Here is a 21,328-nt window from a genome sequence, read left to right as displayed (position 1 = left end):
GATTCCAGGGGCTCAAATAGAAAGAAAATGTTTTGGAAAAGATGATGACAATACATGTACAGATGTGTTTGACACAATGGATATATGTACGGTTTGTAATAAGAGCTGTAAGAGCCCCCAATAAAATGATTTTTTTTTAATTAAGCTCTGATACCATTCCCTCTTCTGGATTTGGATTTTATTGTTTCCAGTCCTTGGATCAAACAGGCTAGTATGCTTCTTTCCTGGGGACTTATTTAACACCTCACTGAGATGACAGCTTGTTTAAAGACAAGCCTTTAAGGCCTTAGAAGCTATTGTTTTTGATAGCAGGGCCCTTTCTGTGTCTCATCACGCTTTACTGTAGCATCCAGATCTTCAGTGATAGCTCTTCATGAGGGCAGTTATTGAGCAGGGCCATGTCATGAGAACTAATTGTTCTTAGAATGGGGATAGAATTAAATGCAAGCCCCAAATCCATTCCTATATCTATGATTTAAATGCGTCTCTGGTTCACTTTAGAGACATTATTATCGTGTTATGATGGAGAACATTATAACTCATCTCATTGGACCATAAGGTAATTCCATTGATAGTGTCATTAATTTAGCCAATGGTATAGAATTTAAAACACTATTGAGAAAAGGAAATTATACATGTATAGGTCAGCTTTTCAAACCACAATGCTTTAATTGTTGATTTGTATTGATTGTACACTGAAGTGACTGCATACTATTTACACCAAAATTGCAGGTTGGTGATATAGCAGAACTTTCAGTAACACACATCCACATGCCGGGCAGACTGATACGAGTCATAAGAAAGCAAGGAGGCCTTAAAATAGTGACTATGTGGTAGGGCTGGGCCACCGTTCCTTCATTGGTCCCCCTCAAAGCAAGAGATCGAACCAAAATCCAATGACCTCCAATCCAAAACTTTGGAAGAGCAGTCATTTGATTCTTCTCCCACTAGGGCATTTCAGCCGTAAGTGCAAAGGAGCATGTCAGTTCCTTCAATCTGCTTCAGGTGGCTTTGAGGTAAAGCCCAGTTCCATTATTGGGGCTTCCGCATCAAACCCTTCCGGCATGATCTGTATTGTGCGGCTCTAAAGGACAGAGTCTGAAGTCTCAGTAGTCTCTAGCACACACCCTGCCTGGTCATCAAGGGCTGGATTGAAACCAGGTCACAAGTATCTGATTAGGGAGATAGTACAGGGCATACTCTTACCTTGGTTCTATCTATGGAATGCTAAGCGTTTTTCCCCCATGGGAAGTTGTTTCACCCAGTTTACCCAGCAACAGAAGTATAATCACTTTCTCAGAGACATGCTTGTTCCCTTGCCCTTGTTTCGACTTGAATTTCCAGTAAGATTTGCTTATCGTTCGTGTAGGAGTATCTGTGGATTCGGCGTGACCTTAGCACAATGTTGAATGACAGAAATGGAATGGTTTTTCTCCCTCTCCCCACATCTGGTGAAACCTCCCCTTGCTGAGGTGAGGTCTCCTCTGTTGAAGTTGTTTTTTGTTTTGTTTTTAAGATAGATACATATACATCAACCAACACTAAACTCAACTGCCATTGAGTCCATGCCAACTCATCGCGACTTTATAGGACAGGGTAGAACTGCCCCTCCGAGCTTCCGAGACAGTCACTCTTTACGGGATGATTACCTGATGTAATCACACTCCAGCTTGTCTCTTGTGAAAGAATGAGTTTTAACGAGACAAGTTCAAGCCCCTGTCGTAACAGCTCAGCCTCTTGATCATCAATTCCTAAACTTGACCTACCATTTGGTGAGTGCTTGAGAAAATTGCCAGAAAGACATTGGCAATCATTGCCTTCTTCTTTCTTACCTCCCTCCTTTCTTTTTCTTTCCATGGGGTATGCCTCCAGCCTATTGTTCACCACCCACAAAGACCTGGTACAATGGGTACATCAATCACCATTTGCCTTCGTGGCCTGCCCAGCATTTCAAGTCTCCGAAGCTTGGTTCTGACTCCTCTCCAGCCAGTCGAGGTCAAAAGCACAAGGCAGCTCTCTCAGAAACATGGGTGTACTTTGAGTTCCCAATAAACTTGGAGTGGTGTGAGTAAGGATTATGTTGGGAAAATATGTGTCTGGAGAAGAGTGGTCTCTGGGTAGTTGGAAACTTGCCGGTGTGTGTATAGGCCAGTCGCCGAGGGGCTGCCTCCGCGTTGCTTATGTAATCTTTGGCAGCAGCACAAGGAAGACCGACTCTTGTTGGTCTGTCCTCCTTCGTGCGACCAAAGCCTGGAGCCACCTCCATTCAAAGAATCTTGTCCACTCGTGGGGAATTGGGATTTCCAGGACCCAGGCAATGTGGCGATGGCGAAGACCCAACCCCCAGGACTCCTGGATAGAGTGTCCCTGGCATTCTTGGCAAAGGAGAAACCATAACATGCACATGATGGTCTTCACTTCAGCGCCAAGAATAAAACAGGCACTGCTCTGCGTGGCAGTCGGGGACCGAAAAGCATTCTACATTGATTTCTGTGCTATCACTTCCGCCACCCGTGCTCTGTGCCGCTGTCTGCTCCCTCACCCCCGCCACCTGTTAGGGCTCTTTAAAGTTAGGCTGTGGATCTTACACCTCCCGCTCGCAGCGAGAGCGCGCCGACCAAGGTGCCTGAAACAACATCTGTCATGACATCAAAGAAGGTGTTCTTGCCAAGTGCAGCTGGAAGACTTCTAATAATGAGGTGGTTTGAAAAGAGGTTAAAATTAAGTCTGTGTTAAATGCCTGATGCGCCCCCCCCCCCCAAGGAAATGTGAAAATGAGCTCACTTTCTCCCTTTCTGAGTCTTGTTAGGGAAACATGCTTTTTGCATATGTTTATCACAATGTGTCTCTGCCTTCAAAGCTTGAGAATGTGTTTCTGATTGTGAAAAGTGTTGTTGTTGTTGTTGTTGTTGTTGTTTGGGGTGCGGGGCTGTGCTAGAGGAAGCAGACCGAGGGGGAGAGTCGCTCTGGGGTTGAATTTGTCTCCTGGAGGAGGGAAGAGAATGGTGGTGAAGGTGGTATTTACAGAGTCGGGACCAACATGACAATGACTGATGGAGTTTAGCAGAAAGCATAAATGATAACAAGGGGACTTCCAAACGTTCATGGGGAAATCCCACAAACTTTTTGAAGCCCCCCCCCACACACACCTTAGACATTTAGGGAGAAGAGTTGCTCTTCAGAAAATGAATCCAAAACCAGGCCAAAGTCTGATACACAACAACAATACTGGTCTGTAGAATTTCAAGCGGATGGAACTTTGCAGTGGTGGCTAATTTGTTCCAGCACTGAATGATCATAATTAACGGGCTTTCTTTCTTGGGCCGATTAACCACCCAAAACCATGCCAACATTGTAAGCAGTGAAAACCAATATTTATGAGGGGGATTGTGCCAGAGTTTGCAGGACAGATGGGCATTTTATCACGGTTGATGTTTGGAATTCCCTCAAAAAGTAACGCAAGATCTTGTTCTTTAGGAACGAAGGAGCAAATGATTGGGCTTTGCTGACTGGGTTTTGTCTACAAAGAGGTGTATGAAATGAATCTCTCTCCGTTTAGCCTGTGTTGGGCAGCCTCATATATCTTGATGCGAAAACTGAAAAGTCATCGTTGTGTTTTTGTTACAGATACCGATCCACGTGTTTTAGAAAAACAAGAATTACAACAGCCAACCTATGTTGCCCTCAGCTACATTAATAGGTAAGACCGTTTCAGAAATTGTAGCAAATGGAGAGCTGTCACATCGTTCCTTTTAAAGCGAGGTTATTTTTAAAAGCCACCCCGATGCGATGTTTCCATGTTTGATTTTTGTTGTTGGAGTTCTCAGTGCATGTGTCTGAAAACACGATGATTCACAGACTCATTCTGGAAGCACTTTGTATGAAGACGTATGCTTTTTGGACTTTGAAGGGCTTTGGTCGGGGGTGGGGTGTAAATGGATTTATGTTTGAATGGAACTTTTAAATCCTGGGGCAAAAAGAGGTGCTTTATGAACTCAAAAGATTGGTGTCATATCAAAATGTACCAGGATGTAAGCCATGGAAATACTTCATTCTCAGAAAGTTGCTTAGTAGCTGTGCATCCTTTACTAAAAGTTTTCTCAGCAACCAACCCGTCTGTGCAGTTAACGTGTGTTCTCACTGCAGCAGTACGCGACAGCCCTACGTTAGGAAAGGGTTCAGAACGTGATACACCAGCTCTGGAAGAGGGCCTCATGTTTCAGCCAATTCAAATCAGTAAGGAGACAGTAATTTTTGGAGAGAACACAGAATCGACTGAGGTTAAGGAAACACGTCTCCAAAGAGTGAAAGAGGCAGGAGAAAACAAAACTACGTTTTAATGAGAACGCAGCCTCACTGCTCATAATTCAGTGGGTGAATTTCTATTGAGGGTCTTTCTGATGTAAAGCGAAAGAGTGTTCTAGTCTCTTGATACCAGAGCCGAGACTCAAGAGTCCGAAATAGAAACCTAGGAATGAATTACCTGTACGGCTTCACTTTGGTAGGGTTTTTTGGTTTGCTTTGTTTTTAAAGGAAACGTCTTGCCTAGCTAGAGCTTTGAATTGAAGTCATCGGTGCTCCATGTCAAGCACGCAGTGGTTAAGCATTCAACTACCAACTGCCAGGTTGGTGGTTTAAACCCACCAACTGAAAGAAGTGACCATGTCTCTGGAGATTACAGCCTTGGAAACCCACTGGGCCAGGTCTGTTCTGTCCTGTGGGATCACCAGAAGTCACAATTGATCCAATACAGTGGATTTATGAGGTTGAATGCTCAACTGTATATTCTAGAAATCTTTTAAGGTTTTTTAAAATCATTTTATTGGAGGCTCGTACAACTCTTATCACAATCCATACATACATCCATTGTGTCAAGCACATTGGTTGCCATCATTCTCAAAACATTTGCTTTCCGCTTGAGCCCTGGGTATCAGCTCCTCATTTTTTCCTGCTCCCTCCCCACTTCCCCTCCCTCATGAACCCTTGATCATTTATAAATTGTTATTATTTTGTCATATCTTACACTGTCCAACGACTCCCTTCACCCACTTTTCTGTTGCTCATTCCCCAGGAAGGAGGTTATATGTAGATCCTTGTAATTGGTTCTCCCTTTTCACCCCACCCTCCCAGTTTCACCACTCTCAGCACTGGTCCTGAAGTGATCATCTGTCCTGGATTCCCTGTTTCCAGTTTCTATCTGTACCAGTGTACATCCTCCGGTCCAGCCAGATTTGTAAGGTAGAACTGGGATCATGATAGTGGTGGGGAGGAAGCATTTAGGAACCAGAGAAAAGTTGTATGTTTCATCGTTGCTACCCTGCACCCTGACTGGCTCATCTCCACTCCTCGGCCCCTCTGTAAGGGGATGTCCAATTAATCTTTTTAAGTTTTATGAAGGTTTCATTAGCATAAATATCTAGTCACAAGTCTTTGGGTTTCCTATTTATCAATTTTCCCAAAAAGTGAGATAAAATATATAGTTTTACTACCTATAATTTTTTCATCTTCATAGTAGTTTAATTATCTGTAATGACTGTATTCATTATAATTTGCAGGGAGCTTTAAATAAAACATCTTCAAAATCACATCAGATACAAGTAACAATGTATGCACTTACTGTGTTCAGTAAGTTTTGAAAAGATTTTCATTACACATTAGAATTACTTCAGTGGCCTGTGTGCTATCCACCCCACTTCTATTGTGTGGAATAGAACTAGAGACTTGCTAGAAGAGACACATTAAACAATCCCCTGCCCCAGTCAGCCACCCCCTGGCTCTTCTAGCTGTTCTCCTTTTCATGCTGAAGGACCCCACCCCCACCCCCACTCCACCTCCCATCCAGTATTTGGGGTTTTTTTTGGTGGGGAGGGGAACCTATAAGAGCTTGTAAACCAGAAGGTATCGTGCAGGCTATAAAACCTTATGTACAATTGTGGTTATAGTACGCCTGCCTTTTTTTTGTTTTAAGATGATCGCTTTTTAATTTTTTAATTATTTTTTTAATCAATGATTTCCACTTCAGTAAATTTTCTGTTTAATATCCAGATCATACTCTCCCAGGTGACCTGACAGTACCTTTCACAGCTGGTTTGTCAAATCCGATGTTCCGTCTACAACATCGCAGTGGACGGCGGCGTTTTCTCCCCCCAGTCTCTTTTCATCTGGTGCAGCCCCTTAGATGATGGCTTGTTGGAGAAATAGGCTTGTCCCCTTCAAATGCGCCCTGCCTTCTGCATTTGCGCTTGCTGTCGCCTCGATGTTGCCTCCTCGTTTGGCACGGGCCTCTGTCCTTTGTATTAACTATAAACTGGAAGTTTGTGCTCCAAAAGATGGGTCTTGAACCAGGCACCTTATGGCACTTAGAACTCTGAGAACAAAGTGAGAGGATTCACCAAATGAAGAGATAGGAAAGTAGACAATTGTGGTTGAGCAATTAATTTACTAGAGATCTTTATGGGGGGAGAAGGGCTGTGTAGGGAAGACTGCTTCCACCCTTTTCTCTCTCGGAGCCCTTTTTGAGAGCAGGGCCACGTTTATCACGGATACTCATCATATGGTCAGCACCCGATGGATATGTGCTTGTAACACCGCTCATCCCACCTCCTCCCTGGCTTTCCTGGTTCCCTTCCTCCTCCTTTCCTGACCCCTGAGATTTGTCCTCGAGGAAGTATTGCCCTTTTAGAGTGTGCATTCTTTTTTTTTAAATCATTTTATTACGGGCTCGGACAACTCTTATCACAATCCATACACACATCAGTTGTGCAAAGCGCATTGATACATTCATTGCCCTCATCATTCTCAAAACATTTCCTCTCCACGTAAGCCCCTGGCATTAGGTCCTCATTTTCCCCCTCCCTCCCGGCTCCCCTCTCCCTCATGAGCCCTTGATAGTTTATAAATTGTTATTTTGTCATATCTTGCCCTGTCCGACGTCTCCCTTCACCCACTTTTCTTAAAATGGACTTGCTTCTTGGATTCCAAAAGAGTTTGAGTAGAAATTGGTACTTTTACTTATAAATCTTTAAAACTGGTCTCCCCGGTAGACGATGTGTTGAACATAATACTTGTTTATAAACCGAGGGGAGGGGGGGCGGGGATCACTCGTGATTTTTTAAAAAATAGATCTTTACTACACAAAATAGATCTTTACTACACCTGGATAAAATTTCAAATCTAGAGGACTCATTAAAAATGGGGGGGAAGCCAACAAGACGATCATGGGAACAGTGCCAGGCGGGGAAAGGATTCTGAATTTTAACTTAAGCAGTTCTGGTGAATTTGTAAGGTAAAGTCATAATTATCTAGCAGTGACAAGTCTACATAGTGGGAAATGTGAGTGCTTAGTCCGTATGGTCTTTAAAAACCTGGGGGGAAGCATAAAGGGCAAGAAGGAAAAAGGATTTGATTGAAAAAATACAACAGAGGTCATTTGGCTCTCTACCTGGCATTTGACATTGCTTCTTTCATTTATTTTTCACATGAACTAGATGAGGAATACTGTGATAATCCTTTTCGGAGAGGAAGTTGAGACTCAGACAGGAAGTAAATTGCCCCAGGTCCCCCAGTTAGTAAATGGCGAGCATTGGAGTTCAATTGGTTATTTAAGTGTGGACGTCATTGGTTGACATCCACACTTAAATAAGTCCAAACCTAAATAAGTGGGCTCCAGGACCTGTGTTTCTAACTACTCTGTAGGCTGACTTACGGAGATGTCCATAAGTACTCGTTTGGAAAGGAAAATTTCAAAGACTATCCAATATTGAAAAAGTGGAGTAGGACAGTTAGACAGAGAGGCATAAAAATAACACAGACTAAGAAGTAATATCGTGGATCCACCATCAGTGCTCGTGGAAGGAAGCACCAGTCAAGACACCAAACAATGGATTGGATTTCACAGACCCGCTCAGGACAGTGTTGAAGAGCAAAGGGAGCACGCTGAACACTGAGCGCGCAGGAGCCAAGCCATTCGACCTTCCGTCGTCTCACAGGCAGTGCTAGGACTCAAATAATTTAACAACTGGTTCCTTGTCCTAATGACGATATTAATTTTAAAAAACGATATGCCGAAAAGTAGTTTATTATTTCATACAGTTAATATTTAGCTAAGAACAATAAAAGAGGTACACAAAACTCAATTATGTTATACAAGTTTTGAAATATTAAATTACTCTGACAACCACAAAATTGGATAGAGAGTTCAAGGCGAATCTGAGCATAGTGGGCCTCACTCGGTTCCCCTAGGAAGGGCACTTCAGCATCTCATATCGATGGGAGACAGAGTGCAGTCCAGTGAAACCTATGAAATGATGCTCCCCCGCGTCTCCCAATGAGGCAGGTAGTAGGTGAGCTACTGAGAGACCTTAGGTGAGCCTCCATCAATAGGCCATTGAGAAGCATTGAGCTGCCTCTGAGTGTTTCCTTCAGGTTATTTATTGTGTATCAAGTTCAGGTAACTGCCTTGAGGAGACAACACAGCTTACCAATAATTTGTGACTCTCCAGAAATAAATGACTGAGATCTTTATTAAAATTAATTAATGTGCAATCCCTTCGTGGAAGGAAAAGGTGAGCTACATGAAGTCCTAGCTACTGTGCAGTGAGCTACTGTCCTAGCCAAGCACAGTACAATCCCCCTGCACTGAGAAAGCAGAGGTCAAAGCCGGAGCAGCTACAGTCACCGGAAGCTGCAGGGAGAGGCACTGGAGAGGAGGAGCTGTGTAGAGGGAGAGGTGCCAAGAGGCCTGTGTGAGGTATTTTCAATGTCCATGGCTAAGGGTGCACTTAAGGAAGGGACTCTGAGTCCTATTAGAAAGTGACTGGAGATGAGAATGAACCAGAGACCCCAGAAGTCAGATACATTCCAACCCAGCCAGTATCGAAGCACCAGGGTAATAACAGAGCCATCCAACTAAGGTACCAGAGTGACCTCATCTTAGAATTCAGGACCTAGAACTAGGATATGGCACACTTTACCACTCTAACAAGGTCCGAAGCCAAAACAGCAGAGGAGAAAGGTTGTTGTCAGGTGACGTTGAATCGGTCCCACCTCGCAGCAACCCTGTGTGCAACAGAATGAAACACTGTCCAGTCCCCCACATCCCGTCAGTGCAGGCACTGTGTCCGTTCATTTTGTCCAAGGCTTCTCGTTGCCTTGCTGCTTTGCTAAGCACGGTGTCCTTCACTAGGGATTGGTCTCTTCTGACAACATGTCCAAAGAGTGTGAGCCGAAGTCTTGCCATCCTTGCCTTGAAGAAGCATTCTGACCGAACTCCTTCCAAGATCGGTTTGATTTTCTCTTGGGAGTCCACGGTGCTTTCAGTGTTCCTCGCCCGCGTCAAAGGCACCGTTCTTCTCTGGGTTCTTCCTTATTCCTTGTCCAACTTGCACATATAGAAGAGGTGATTGGAAATACCGTGGCTTGGGTCAGGCGCAGCTTAGCCATCAAAGTAACATCCTTGCTTTAAAGCGGCCATAGGCAGCAGATTTACCCAATGCGAGCCGCCTTTGGATCTCTCTACTGTTACTCCCATGAGCTCTGATTATGTCAGAAACGTGAGCTCCTTAACAACTTTTCCCATTTATCATGATGTCACCAGTGGTGAGGATTTCAGCTTTCTTTACACTGAGATGTACCATATATACTCATGTAGAAGCCGAGTTTTTCAGCACATTTTTTAATGCAGTTTTTGTGGTGAAATTAGGTACCTCGGCTGATATTCGGGTTGGCTTAGACTCGAGTATATGCAGTAATTCATAATGAAACATGCAATCCTTGATCTTCATCATCAAGTGCTTTGAGTTGGAGGTTAGGTCCTGACAATTCGGAGGAGCTTGAGAAACACAGGAGCCCTGTGGCACTGTTGCGTAGGCATTGGTCTGCCAGCCACAAGGTTGGTGGCTCAAACCCACCCACCACTCCAAGAGAAAAAAAAAGATATTTGCTCCTGTCAAGAGTTAATCTCAGAATATATAGCTATATATAGGTATAGATATATGGTTACCATGAGTAGGAATCAACTCGATGGTGGTGGGTTGGTTTTGTGTGTGTGGAAGTTTTGGAAAACCATTGGACCTTTTCACATCTGCCTTAATAACATACTTATATGTGTAGACCAACACAAGTTTAGCATATCAACCTGAAATTGAACTACCTGCTAGAACAAAAGAGTCCTTAGTGGAATGTAGTAGAAATCTCAATGTCTACAATACAGTAAAAATTACAAGACGGGAAAATGTTACCTACTCAATTAAAGCACACACACACAACCGTCAAAAGCCTCCATGAGATGACCCAGATGTTGGATTTAGGAGACAAAAGACTTGAAGGCAGCCATTATAAATAGGTTCAAGGACTTAAAGAAAACTACACTAAATAAGTTGTTTTGAGTGAAAATAAAATCCGTCTGGGTGCTCCCACCCCCCACCCCACCCCACACACTCCTTCTCCCAGATTGTGAACTACTAAATGAAAGCTTTCTTCCTCTTTTTCACTTGTCTTCCCACTCCACAACTTCACCTAATCCCCCCCAAGACCCACAGTCTTGAGCTGTTTCAGTTGGATTTATTTTTACTAGATTACAGTCAGTCACAGCCTCATAAAAAAATGTTGTAATTGGCCAAGCGTGCACTGGACTTCTATTTATTTTATATAAACAAGCCTAGAGCATTTGATTTTTCTTTCTTTTAATGTAAAGGCGGTGATTTTATTTATTTGTTTATTTATTTATTTTGGTGAAACCACTTGCTTGTGGTCTTCTGAGAACACTCAGATTTATTACGGTACAAGATAGGTTTTCTAGTGTGCCACCTTTGTCTACCAGCTCTGACCGGTGTGTATGCTCCAGGCCCAGGTGAACACTTGCCATCAACGTGCTGCCTGCTGCTCAGTCTCCAACACCAGCCCCCACACAACCAGACGGGGAAGCAAAGGTGGAGTGGCTGCCTGCCAGTTTTCCCATGTAATATCTCTAACCTGATTTGGCCTGCTCATTGTACTCTGCAAAGACCAGGCACTCTCCAGGGACCCTGGGAAGCTGGAAAGAGATCCCTGGTTTGACATTTTCCCTCCATCCCAACAGAGTTAGCTAGCACAAAACACGTGGAGAGGTGAGCTGGCAGAGCTGAGCGAGATGATCACTTGTTAGACTCTGGGCCTCCTTGTGCTACAGCTCTGTACCTTCTACCATTTGTACCCGAGTGCAATTTGCCTTTTTTCAGTTCTATGTCTTTTTAAATTTTTATTTAAATCATTTTATTGTGGGCTCGTACAACTCTTATCGTAATCCATATATACACATCCATTGCGTCAAGCACATTTGTACATTTGTTGCCCCCATCATTTTCAAAACATTTGCTTTCTACTTGGGCTCTTGGAATCAGCTCCTCATTTTTTCCCCTCCCTCATGAACCCTTGATAATTTATAAATTATTATTATTTTATCATATCTTACACTGCTTGACGTCTCCCTTCACCCAATTTACTGTTGTCCCTCCCCCAGGGAGGAGGTTATATGTAGATCCTTATAATCGGTTTCCCCTTTCTACCCTGACCTTCCCTCCACCCTCCCGGTATCACCACTCTCACCACTGGTCCTGAAGGGTTCGCAATTTGCCTTTTAAAACAGGTCACCTGGACACTGCAGATTAGGACTAAAAAACTCCAAACTCCAGAGGAGCAACAAGTGATCTAAAATGAGTGGCAAGGAGGGGTGTGAGAAGCCTGGTAGGGATTCAGCAAGGGCAATATAACCGAGAGAAATTACTGAAACCCAAATGAAGGCTGGGTATGATAGTGAGACAAGAGGAAAGTAAAAGGAAATAGAGGAAAGAACTAGGAGACAAAGGGTATTTGTAGAGGTCTAAATACAGGCATGTACATATGTAAATATATTTATATAGGATGGGAGGAAATAGATCTACATGCATCTATTTATAGGTTTAGTATTAAGGCAGCAGATGGACATTGGCCCTCCACTCAAGTACTTACTCAATGCAAGAACACTTTGTTCTATTAATTTGGCATTCCATGATGTACACCTTCCTGACATGATTGCTAAAGACAAACGTATGCATAAGCAAATGTGGTGAAGAAAGCTGATGGTGGTCCGCTATCAAAAGATATAGCATCTGGGGTCTTAAAGGCTTGAAGGTAACCAAGCAACCATCTAGTCCAGAAGCAACAAAGCCCACATGGAAGAAGCACACCAGCCTGTGTGACCACGAGATGTCGAAGGGATCAGGTATCAGGCATCAAAGAACAAAAAATCATATCATTTTAAGTGATGATGAGTGCAGAGTGGAGACCCAAAGCCCATCTGTAGGCAGCTGGACACCCGCTTTCTGAAGGGTACGAGAAGGAGATGAGCCAGTCAGGGTACAGTGTAGCAATGATGAAACATACAACTTTCTTCTAGTTCTTAAATGCTTCCTCCCCCCACTATCATGATCCCAATTCTACTTTACAAATCTGGCTATCCCAGAATATGTACACTGGTACAGATAGCAACTGGAAACACAGGGAATCCAGGGTGGATGATCCCTTTAGGACCAGTGTTGAGAGTGGCGATACCGGGAGGGTGGAGGGAAGGTTGGGTAGAAAGGGGGAACCGATTACAAGGATCTACATATAACCTCCTCCCTTGGGGATGGACAACAGAAAAGTGGGTGAAGGGAGATGCCGGACTGTGTAAGATATGACAAAATAATAATAATTTATGAATTATGAAGGGTTCATGAGGGAGGAGGGAGTGGGGAGGGAGAGGGGAAATGAGGAGCTGATATCAAGGGCTCAAGTAGAAAACAAATGTTTTGGGAATGATGATGGCAACAAATGTACAAATGTGCTTGACACAATGGATGTGATAAGAATTGTACGAGCCCCCAATAAAATGATTTTTAAAAATAACAACTGCAGACTCACTGCCATCGATTTGATGCCAACTCATCGCGACCCCATAGGACAGGGTAGAACTGCCCAGGTGAGTTTTTAAGACTGTAACTCTTTGCAGGAGTAGAAAGCCCTGTCTTTCTCTTGCAGAGCAGCTGGTAGTTTTGAACTGCTGACCCTGCAGATCACAGCCTAAAATGTAACTGCTGTACCACCAGGGCTCCTGCAGATCAGATCCAGGCTTTTCCCCCCAACACTCTGTCTTTCTCAGGTCCAACCATCAGTGTGACTGATCTTTTTATGCACGTTTGAGCCCAATTCAAAGCTGCGGACCTTTTTCTTTCTGTTTTTCAAAATCTCTAACTCATTACCGATCATTAAGGATTGAGTAAGATGTAAAACGTTCTAGAAATGGACTTGGATTCCCCTTTTCTCTCCACTGATGTAGAAGCCTGTTCCTGGGCTTTGCCCTAAGCAGTGGCTGCTGTCCCCATTCTCAGTCTCCTAAACTCTGAACTTTCCCCGGGCCCGCCGTCCTGTGCTTTCTGCCTGACCCTAGATTTGCCTCAAGACGCCTAGAGTTGCAGCCCTTCCTGCCCAGGTTCACCTCCACACTTGGGCGATGGCTGGATCCAATGAGATGAATTCCCTTCCTGCTGGATCGTACCTGCTCATGAACTCCAGGCTTCGGTTTCAGGTGACCCTAACGAGGGCTCTTGGCTCTGAAACTGGATGTTGAGTCACAGATGTAGCCTTTCCAAAATCAGCCGGACCCTGATGACAATCCTCTGGTCCTTTGACCCTGCTAAATTGATCACACTAACAGTTTAACTGTGCCCCTACGACAGGGGAGATGAACGTCCAACCCATGGGCCATTGGAGGCCCCCTGAGAAATCATCCCTACTAGCTAACATTGCCCACGTCACCAAAACGTGGTTCCAGCCATCACTTTCCAAAACCAAGCCCCCTGCCACCAAGCCGGTGCCCACTCATGGCAACTCTGTAGGACAGGGTAGATCTGCCCCATGACATTAGGGGTAAGTTAATTAAATGTCTAACCACTCTGGCCCACACAGGATGGAACACATACCCAAATGTCCCTTGGGGAAAAAAGGTTCCCACCCTGCCCTAAATGAATTCCCCCTCCTCTCCAGTGCCGGTCCCTAGTAGAAGCCGATAACCATTTGGTCTCAGCACCCTTCTTTCTCGTCTTCAATTCATGTGAGTCTTTCACCCGTCTTCTCTGTTATCTTTTTCTCCCTTGTTCAAAGCTGGCCCCACCACCTGAGCTGAACACTGACTGCTGTGGCCTCAAACCCGCTCTCCATCGTTTCCTTTCGCCACACACTGCATATCCTAAGATCGCAGCCCTCCGGGAATGCCCGTTCCACTTCCGGTGTCTCTTCATGAGAAAGTACCGTTTCCTCCTGGAGACCTAAGCCTGTGCTCGAGCTACCTACATTTGATGTTGTTGCCCACTTTCTGCCTTCTAGCTACTGCCCAGCTCCCTTCTCGTTCTTCTGCTTCTCCCACATGGTTGATGACTTCTCCCTAAGCGTAAGCCCTGCTGGAGGAACCCCCCAACCCTAGCGAGCCCTGGGCTCCCCATCAATCCTCATCCCTAACTTCCCACTACCTGGTGGTACTTGGATGCTCACTACCAGCTCATCCAGCGCCAGGTCTGTGATTTCACATTCTCCTTCCTCGGGGCTCCTCTTTGGGAGACGCACTGTGTGGTTGCGTCTAAGAAACTTGGCATTAATTATCTTCAAGCCATCTCTTTCCCTCAGCCTCAAACCAAACCCATCCCACTACTGTGGACTCATCACCACCCTCCCTATAGGACAGGGTAGAACTGCCCAAAGGGGTCCCAGGACTATAAGCATTACGCCACATCTTTCTCCCTTTGGGTTTGAACCACTGACCTTTTGGTTGGCAGCCAAGTGCTCAACCATGGTGCCACCAGGTCCCCTCTCCCTCCTTGCCAGTTGGAGTTAATCAGGCCCCAAATCTGCAACTTCTGTATCCACGTTGTATTTTAAATGCTTCCCCTGCTTCTGCCCTTCCTGAGGCACTAGCTTCCAGTTTGGGGCCGTCCCAGGAACCACCGATCTCCCTGACTGCTTCTCTGCTGCGGCCTGCCAGCCAGCTGCCATCATTCAGGGGACCTAGCAGAAGCAGTCGTCTGTGGGGGCCATTTGCACAAGCCTTCTGCCGTTCCCTCAGCTTGCCAGACACACACACACTCTGGGTTTGTGATTGGTGTAACATTCTCCCAGGTCAATAGAGAATAGATTTAACTCATCCTGTTCAGTAGCTACATCAAACTCTGCTGTATGGATAACCATTTATTGAGCCACTCCACTATTGATTAAGGGATAGTAAGAGTGCGCTCAGTTGGGTTGGGATGTGTGTTTGTGTGTTTCACCCACTATTAACGCTGCCATGTGGATGCGCCCTGTTTATTCTGCTGCGGACTCTTCTTTTGATTGGACCTCTGTGTTGGCAGACTCTTCGTCAAATCCCTCTCCTCCTCCTGTTCAGAACCCACCAGCGGGTTCCTAGTCCATATCATGGAACAAAAGCCAAACTCCGCCGTAGCCAGAAGAGTTCTGTGACGGGGTGCCCCCCACAGCCCAGCACCTCCAAACCTCCCCAGCAAGAGCCAGCGCTCCTGCTTCTCCATCCCATGAGCTCTTGCCCTTCCCGCTGTTGGGGTGCCCGCCCTAGGTCCGCGGAGTTCCACTACATCCTTCCTCTGCTCCTGCAGGTCTCTGGTGAGCGTCACCTGCACAATAAGTTTTCCCTACTCACCCATCTAAGCAAAGAGCCCATTCTTCTCTGCATTCTTCCCTTCGGCGTCCTCTCGGTACCGGGAAGCACACTGCTGGTTTGTTCCCTTGTAGAGGCAAGGGGCCCTGTCCTTCGTGGTCATCACCATAGCCTTAGCACCTGGAACCATGAGGTGCCCGACCAGTGTGTTCCCCTGAAGAGCTCGGGTGATGATGGAGAGTCCGGTGAGTCTGCGTTTGTGTTGCCTTCCATCGCGTCTCACCCACCTGCCAGTTCCCTGCCTCGACGCCACACTCTACGGCAAGTACTTCGCACATGGTATGAAAATAAATCAAGGGACTGTTGTCTGAAGTGGCAAATTATATCACATAAGGGATGACCTTGGAGACACCCCCCGCCCCCACCGTACACATTTACAAAATGACTCGAGGCGCTACACCTCTCTTATTTCATTTGAAAATTCAGATCGCTGGCAGTAATCTACTTGATTTATCGCTTCCCCCTTATGCGCAGCCCCTCGGAGTTAATTAAGAAGGCCATGAATCTTGCCCCCCAAGCTCGCACGCACTCCATTTGCAGGATATGCTCACATTGATGAGACTGTTGATTTGGGACTCGGGTTGAAACATTACTTAATTTTCGCACATTGAGGTTCATTATGCTGAGCCTAAAGACGAGTCCTGTCTTTGAAGGCCCCCCCCCCCCACTGGCAAGCTTTGAAATAGCTCTGTGCCTTCCCTCCTAGCTTCTAACCAACTTGTTCTCATTTCCTCCACCGTGGCCAAGACGTCGCCTCTGGGCTCAGAGCCGTGCAGCCAGGTCAGCCTTGGGTCCCTTGAGAGACCTCCCATCCACAGCCACCGTGTTTGGTCTCTGCCTTCAGAGCCACCGCCCCCGGCCTGCCCAAGGGTTATCTCCAGCCATCGCAACCTTGGCCTTAAAAAGGGCGCTCCACTGAGCTATCTGGTCCCACACAACCGCAGGATCATGAGGCCCTCACAAAGGAAGGCAGTCAAACCACAAGAAGACATCAACCTGAAACCCTTAGAAGGACAGAGATTCACTTTATGGAAATCGGATGTGCAGAATGACATGGGGAGTACAAACAAAATGTTCTTCCAAGTTTTTTCTCAGCACTTCCAACGCAGATGCTTCCTGTGAGCATCTACGCTATGTGGGGCACTGGGCAAGGCACTTTATGATGTCGTTTGTAATCCCCAGCCCTGGAGTGGCACAAATGGTTATTGACAAGTGCAGTTGCTGGTAGCGAGGTTGGAGGTTCAAGTGCACACAGAAGTGCCTCGGTAGAAAGGCCTGGGGATCTACTCTAATACACACAGGGGCCAATGAGTCGGAATGGACTCGTGGCAGTTGGTTAGTTTTCTATTGTGTTGTCCACACAATGACCCTTCCTCATTAGCTATTGTCTCCCGGGAATACCTAAGCAATGAACTCCCAGGGAATTTTCAGCCACTCTTCACTTTCTGTGTGCCCTGGACCCCGTGGACTACTTCCCCAATTACTGTTTAAATGAGAATCCTACTAAACGATGTAGGATTTGAAGGAAAAATCAATTACAGTTGAATGCAGTGGTCAAAATGTTAAAATTACCAATCTGTGATACAGTGGTCCATGGAACACTAGTGGTATGGTGGGTTAAGCACGGGGCTACTAACCCAAAAGTCAGTGGTTCAAACCCATCAGCCAATCATCAGGAAAAATTGGAAGCAATCTGCTTCCATAAACATTTATAGCTTCCAAACATTATGAGGCAGTTCTACTCTGATCTGTATGGTCACTGTGTGCCAGAATGATTTGCCGGCAGTGGGTTTAGTCCATGTGGTTTTTAAGACCTTAAAGAAAAATGCTTAGATGCTGGGTTAAGAATTTTAATAATTTTGAACTTTCAATGCACATAAGCACTTCATATTTTGAAGTTTTTTGGTGTGGTTGGACTGAAAGAGTATAAGCAGTATTTTTAAATACCTGCTGTTAATACACTGTGATATAAAAATACCTGTGACTGCAATGTGGAACCCTGATGGCATAGTGGTTAGGCACTGGCCTGCGTGATCTGGGTGGTCAGCAGTTCAAAACCACCAGCAGCTCCGAGGCAGGCAGAAAGCTTGGGCTTTCTACTCCCATAAACAGTTACAGTCTCGGAAACCAAGGGGGGTCACTATATGTCAGCATTGACTAGATGGCAGGGAATACATTTATGCAATTCTATAACCTTTGCTCTCTCTGGTATGCCACAGGCCTCCTATGCCAATACCTTGGCTTTGTCCTTGGTTTTCTGTAGGACCGGGCACGTATTGTTCATGTCCTCACGCTGGCCCATGGGTGAATGGCAGAAGTAGTAAGGAAAGCTAAACCATTTACTAACATGATTGCTTCAAGAATTGTCACTGAGACATCGAGGGGTCCTGGTTTACTAAGCAGTCCCATATTTACTCACTTCTAAAAGGCCACTTCCATTTTAAAAGGCTGATCTTAGCCCCGTGGTTACAATGATAATAGAGCAACCCAGTGACTTGTCCAGGTTCATATAGCAAGTGCATAGCAGACTTGGAACTTGAATCTCCAAATATATTCTCTCTATATCCTGTTTGTAGCATTACTCTGGATTGCTTGAAGGCTAAAGTAATTATGTATGTACATACGTGTGTGTAATGATTTCTCCTGAAATCCAACTGGGTGCCAAGACATCTCCTTACCTCCTACCTCATTGTCTTGCCTCGTACACATGGCCTCTAAAAACCTACAGACTAGGATTTACACACACTTTGCTCTTTAATCACACATGCAGACCATGTGGAATTACCAGCCCTGAATAATTTAAGTGAGAGCCTGTATTTTATGTCATTGTCTCCGGTTGCTGATAAAAACCAAACAAGAGAGGAGGGTTTCTCATGCCACACTAAGCAGGTGGTAATTTAGTCTCTGGTCATTGCATTCATGTCAGCCCTGTCCCCAGGGGGTTTTCTCCTTGCTTGATGCGAGTGAGTGCATGTGCCTCGACAACCAATTTGCCCTGCACCATTGCAAAGGTTGTAAACGTGCCGTTCGACAAGCACAAGAATTTGCAGAGAAGCCTTGCCAGCGTCTTTCACCTTCCACCTTCCGTGATTCCAAAACTTCCTGGCAGATTTTGGTGACGACATGTGCCCGTGTAATTTACAGATGGTGGGGCCAGCGTACCTTTAGTCCTTGCCAACCGCATCTCTCCCCTAATGAGATAGGATTTGTTGTGCCAAGACCAGAAATTGGAACCAGCTGCAAGAGTTTCCCCTGCCTTCTCAGCAGTACCTGTGCACACCTCTGCTTGACTGTGCCAGACTTAACTCACCCCCATCATGTCAATTCTGTCTCACAGCGACCCTCTAGGACAGGGTAGACCTGCCCCCTGTGAGTTCTGTAAGTCTTGATGAAAGCAAAGCACTCCTTTTTCTCCCATCGAGTCACGGTGAGTTTCGAACTGCTGACCTTGTGGCTAAGCAGCCCAACAGGTCACCCAGTACGCCACTAGCCTGTGTGCCAGGTTTAGCAGGCTCAATCTCCCATTTCAACCTGAGATATTTTAGTAACACCCAATAGCTGTTCGTCTTAGAAATTACAACATTACCCTGGCAAATTGGGTTCTCTACTTTTTTATCAGATACTCCCAAGTTTGCCTTCTGCAGACTTAGAAAAAACAACCCACTGCTGCCAAGCCAATGCCGACTCACAGTGACCCTATAGCACAGGGCAGAACTAACCCTGTGAGTTTCCCGGACTGTAGTTCTTTACAGGAGTAGAAAGCCGCGTCTTTCCCCCTTGAAGCTGCTGGTGGTTTCAAACATCTGACCTTGCAGTTAGCAGCCCAGTGGGTAACCACCCCCCTCACCTCCCAGACCTCCCTCTGCAGGCTAAAAGTAGCAGAAAAGGATACCGTGTGTTGTCATCACTGTGCTCAGAGAGAGGGATGCTGCAGTACTTGTAGAGTGTGGGCCAAGGACACATGCCTAGGTATTCATGATGAGCAGGAGAAAAAGAAGGCTCGGTTGTTGATGCCACTCGATTTCTTTCTTTCATCTGTGGAATGGCCATCGAGACTCCAGCAAATTAGCTGTCTGGCTGCTTAGAGCCGTTCTTCGTGCCCATGCAAATATGCCTTCTTTCTTTTATTGCCCATTTTATTGTTGTGTTCAGCAGCCACCAGTTTCAGTGATGTACAATTCCCTTGAGCCATGCCAGCACGATGAGAAGCTGATTTCTAGACTGCATTCATCTTTGTAAGACGGCAGCCATGTTTTTGAAAACCTGAAGCCTGAGTGCTTTTAATAATAAAGGCACATTGTGCTTAGCTCATTGACCTTTTTTTTTTTTATTGAGATGCAATTCACCTAACATAAAATGAGCCATTTGAAAGTACACAATTCAATGGCATTTGGTACATCGTTCAAATGTTTTGCAACCATTCTAGTCACTTATTTACCTTTTAAAAGAAAATGCCTTCTGGTCGCTGGCGTACTGTTTATCTCTAGGACAATTTGAAGGGGCATGTGCATATTTCTGATTAATATAAAAATTTTAATTTCTTTCATTCAAACTTGAAAGATTTATGGGTAAGTCCTTCACTTTCTCATTCCTAAGTCAGACTACACCCTTGCAGCCTCTTGAATGTGTGACTACAGAAGACCAGGCCCTCCCTTTAGAAGTTTACCTGATATGTTATCATCATTATTATCATTGCATTATTTTAACCTTCAAAATAATAAGAGCTTCTCCCATTACTGTCATCTCTCTCATCAGTTATTAAGTTTATATTGTGGATGGAAAACTATGGGACAAACTCTACAATGTGTACACTAATATTATTCTAGCAGAGCAAATTGATTAGAATGTATGGTGGTCTTCCACTTAACTTCTTTGGAAGGCACCCTGGTGGCACAGTGGTCAAGCAGCATGTCTACTACCTAAACGGTGGGTGGTTTGAACCCACCAACCACTCCATGGGAAACAGATGTGGCCGTCTGCTTCTGTTAAGAGGAACAGCCTTGGAGATTCCCATGGGAAGTTCTACTCTGTCTTACAGGGATGCTGTGGGTTAGGTTTACTTGGTAGCCAATGGGTTCTGTCTTCTCTGGTTCAGTGCTTTTGAGATTCATTCATAGGATTGCATGTATTTGTGCAGTTTTCGTTTCTAGATTTTAGTTATGTAATGTCCTATTCTATGAGTGTACCCCAGTTTATTTATCCCGATTATTCTCCTGTTGGCAGACGTTATGTTGTTGTTATGCGCCATCTGGTTGATTGCCGTTTCTAACACTCCCATAGCACAGAGCAGAATTGCCCCAGAAGATTCTCTAGGCTGTAATCACCAGTTCTTCTCCCCCCAGGGAGCCACGGATGGGTTTGGCCTTTGGGCTAGTAACTGAGTGTGCCTAGGACATTGTTGGGGAGCCATGAACATTCTGATGCCGGTCTACGGCATTCATGCTGGGTGTTCTGCTCTAGGGAATCTTACATGCCGGCCCTCTATTGCACGTGGGGTTGCTGTGAATTGAAATGGGCTCAATGGAACCTAATCAACACATTTTATTTTCTTTTTTTGGGAAATAACATATCATCATTACAGAAATGTGCTAAAACAATGAAAAACCACCC

General features: G+C 45.2%; 1 protein-coding gene across 2 annotated transcripts in view; it reads left to right on the top strand.

Moving 5' to 3' along the window:
• The window catches only part of JAZF1 (JAZF zinc finger 1), a 373,656-nt gene that overhangs the window by 181,642 nt on the left and 170,686 nt on the right, over window positions 1-21,328 (top strand). Inside the window, exon 2 of one of the 2 annotated variants that reach the window (XM_045288955.1) lies at window positions 3,628-3,700. Coding sequence is in view for 1 of the 2 variants with exons in the window: in XM_030885296.2 (XP_030741156.1) it covers window positions 3,588-3,700 (113 nt within the window). In the remaining variant the exon portion in view is untranslated. Of the gene's footprint in view, window positions 1-3,587; window positions 3,701-21,328 lie in introns of those variants that run through there. The other variant, XM_030885296.2, reaches the window with a different exon arrangement.

The sequence above is a fragment of the Echinops telfairi genome, unplaced genomic scaffold, assembly GCF_000313985.2.
Source record: "Echinops telfairi isolate 266 unplaced genomic scaffold, ASM31398v2 ScPeMD7_23;HRSCAF=83, whole genome shotgun sequence".
Taxonomy (NCBI): domain Eukaryota; kingdom Metazoa; phylum Chordata; class Mammalia; order Afrosoricida; family Tenrecidae; genus Echinops; species Echinops telfairi.
This window is presented reverse-complemented; position numbering and strand designations above follow the sequence as displayed.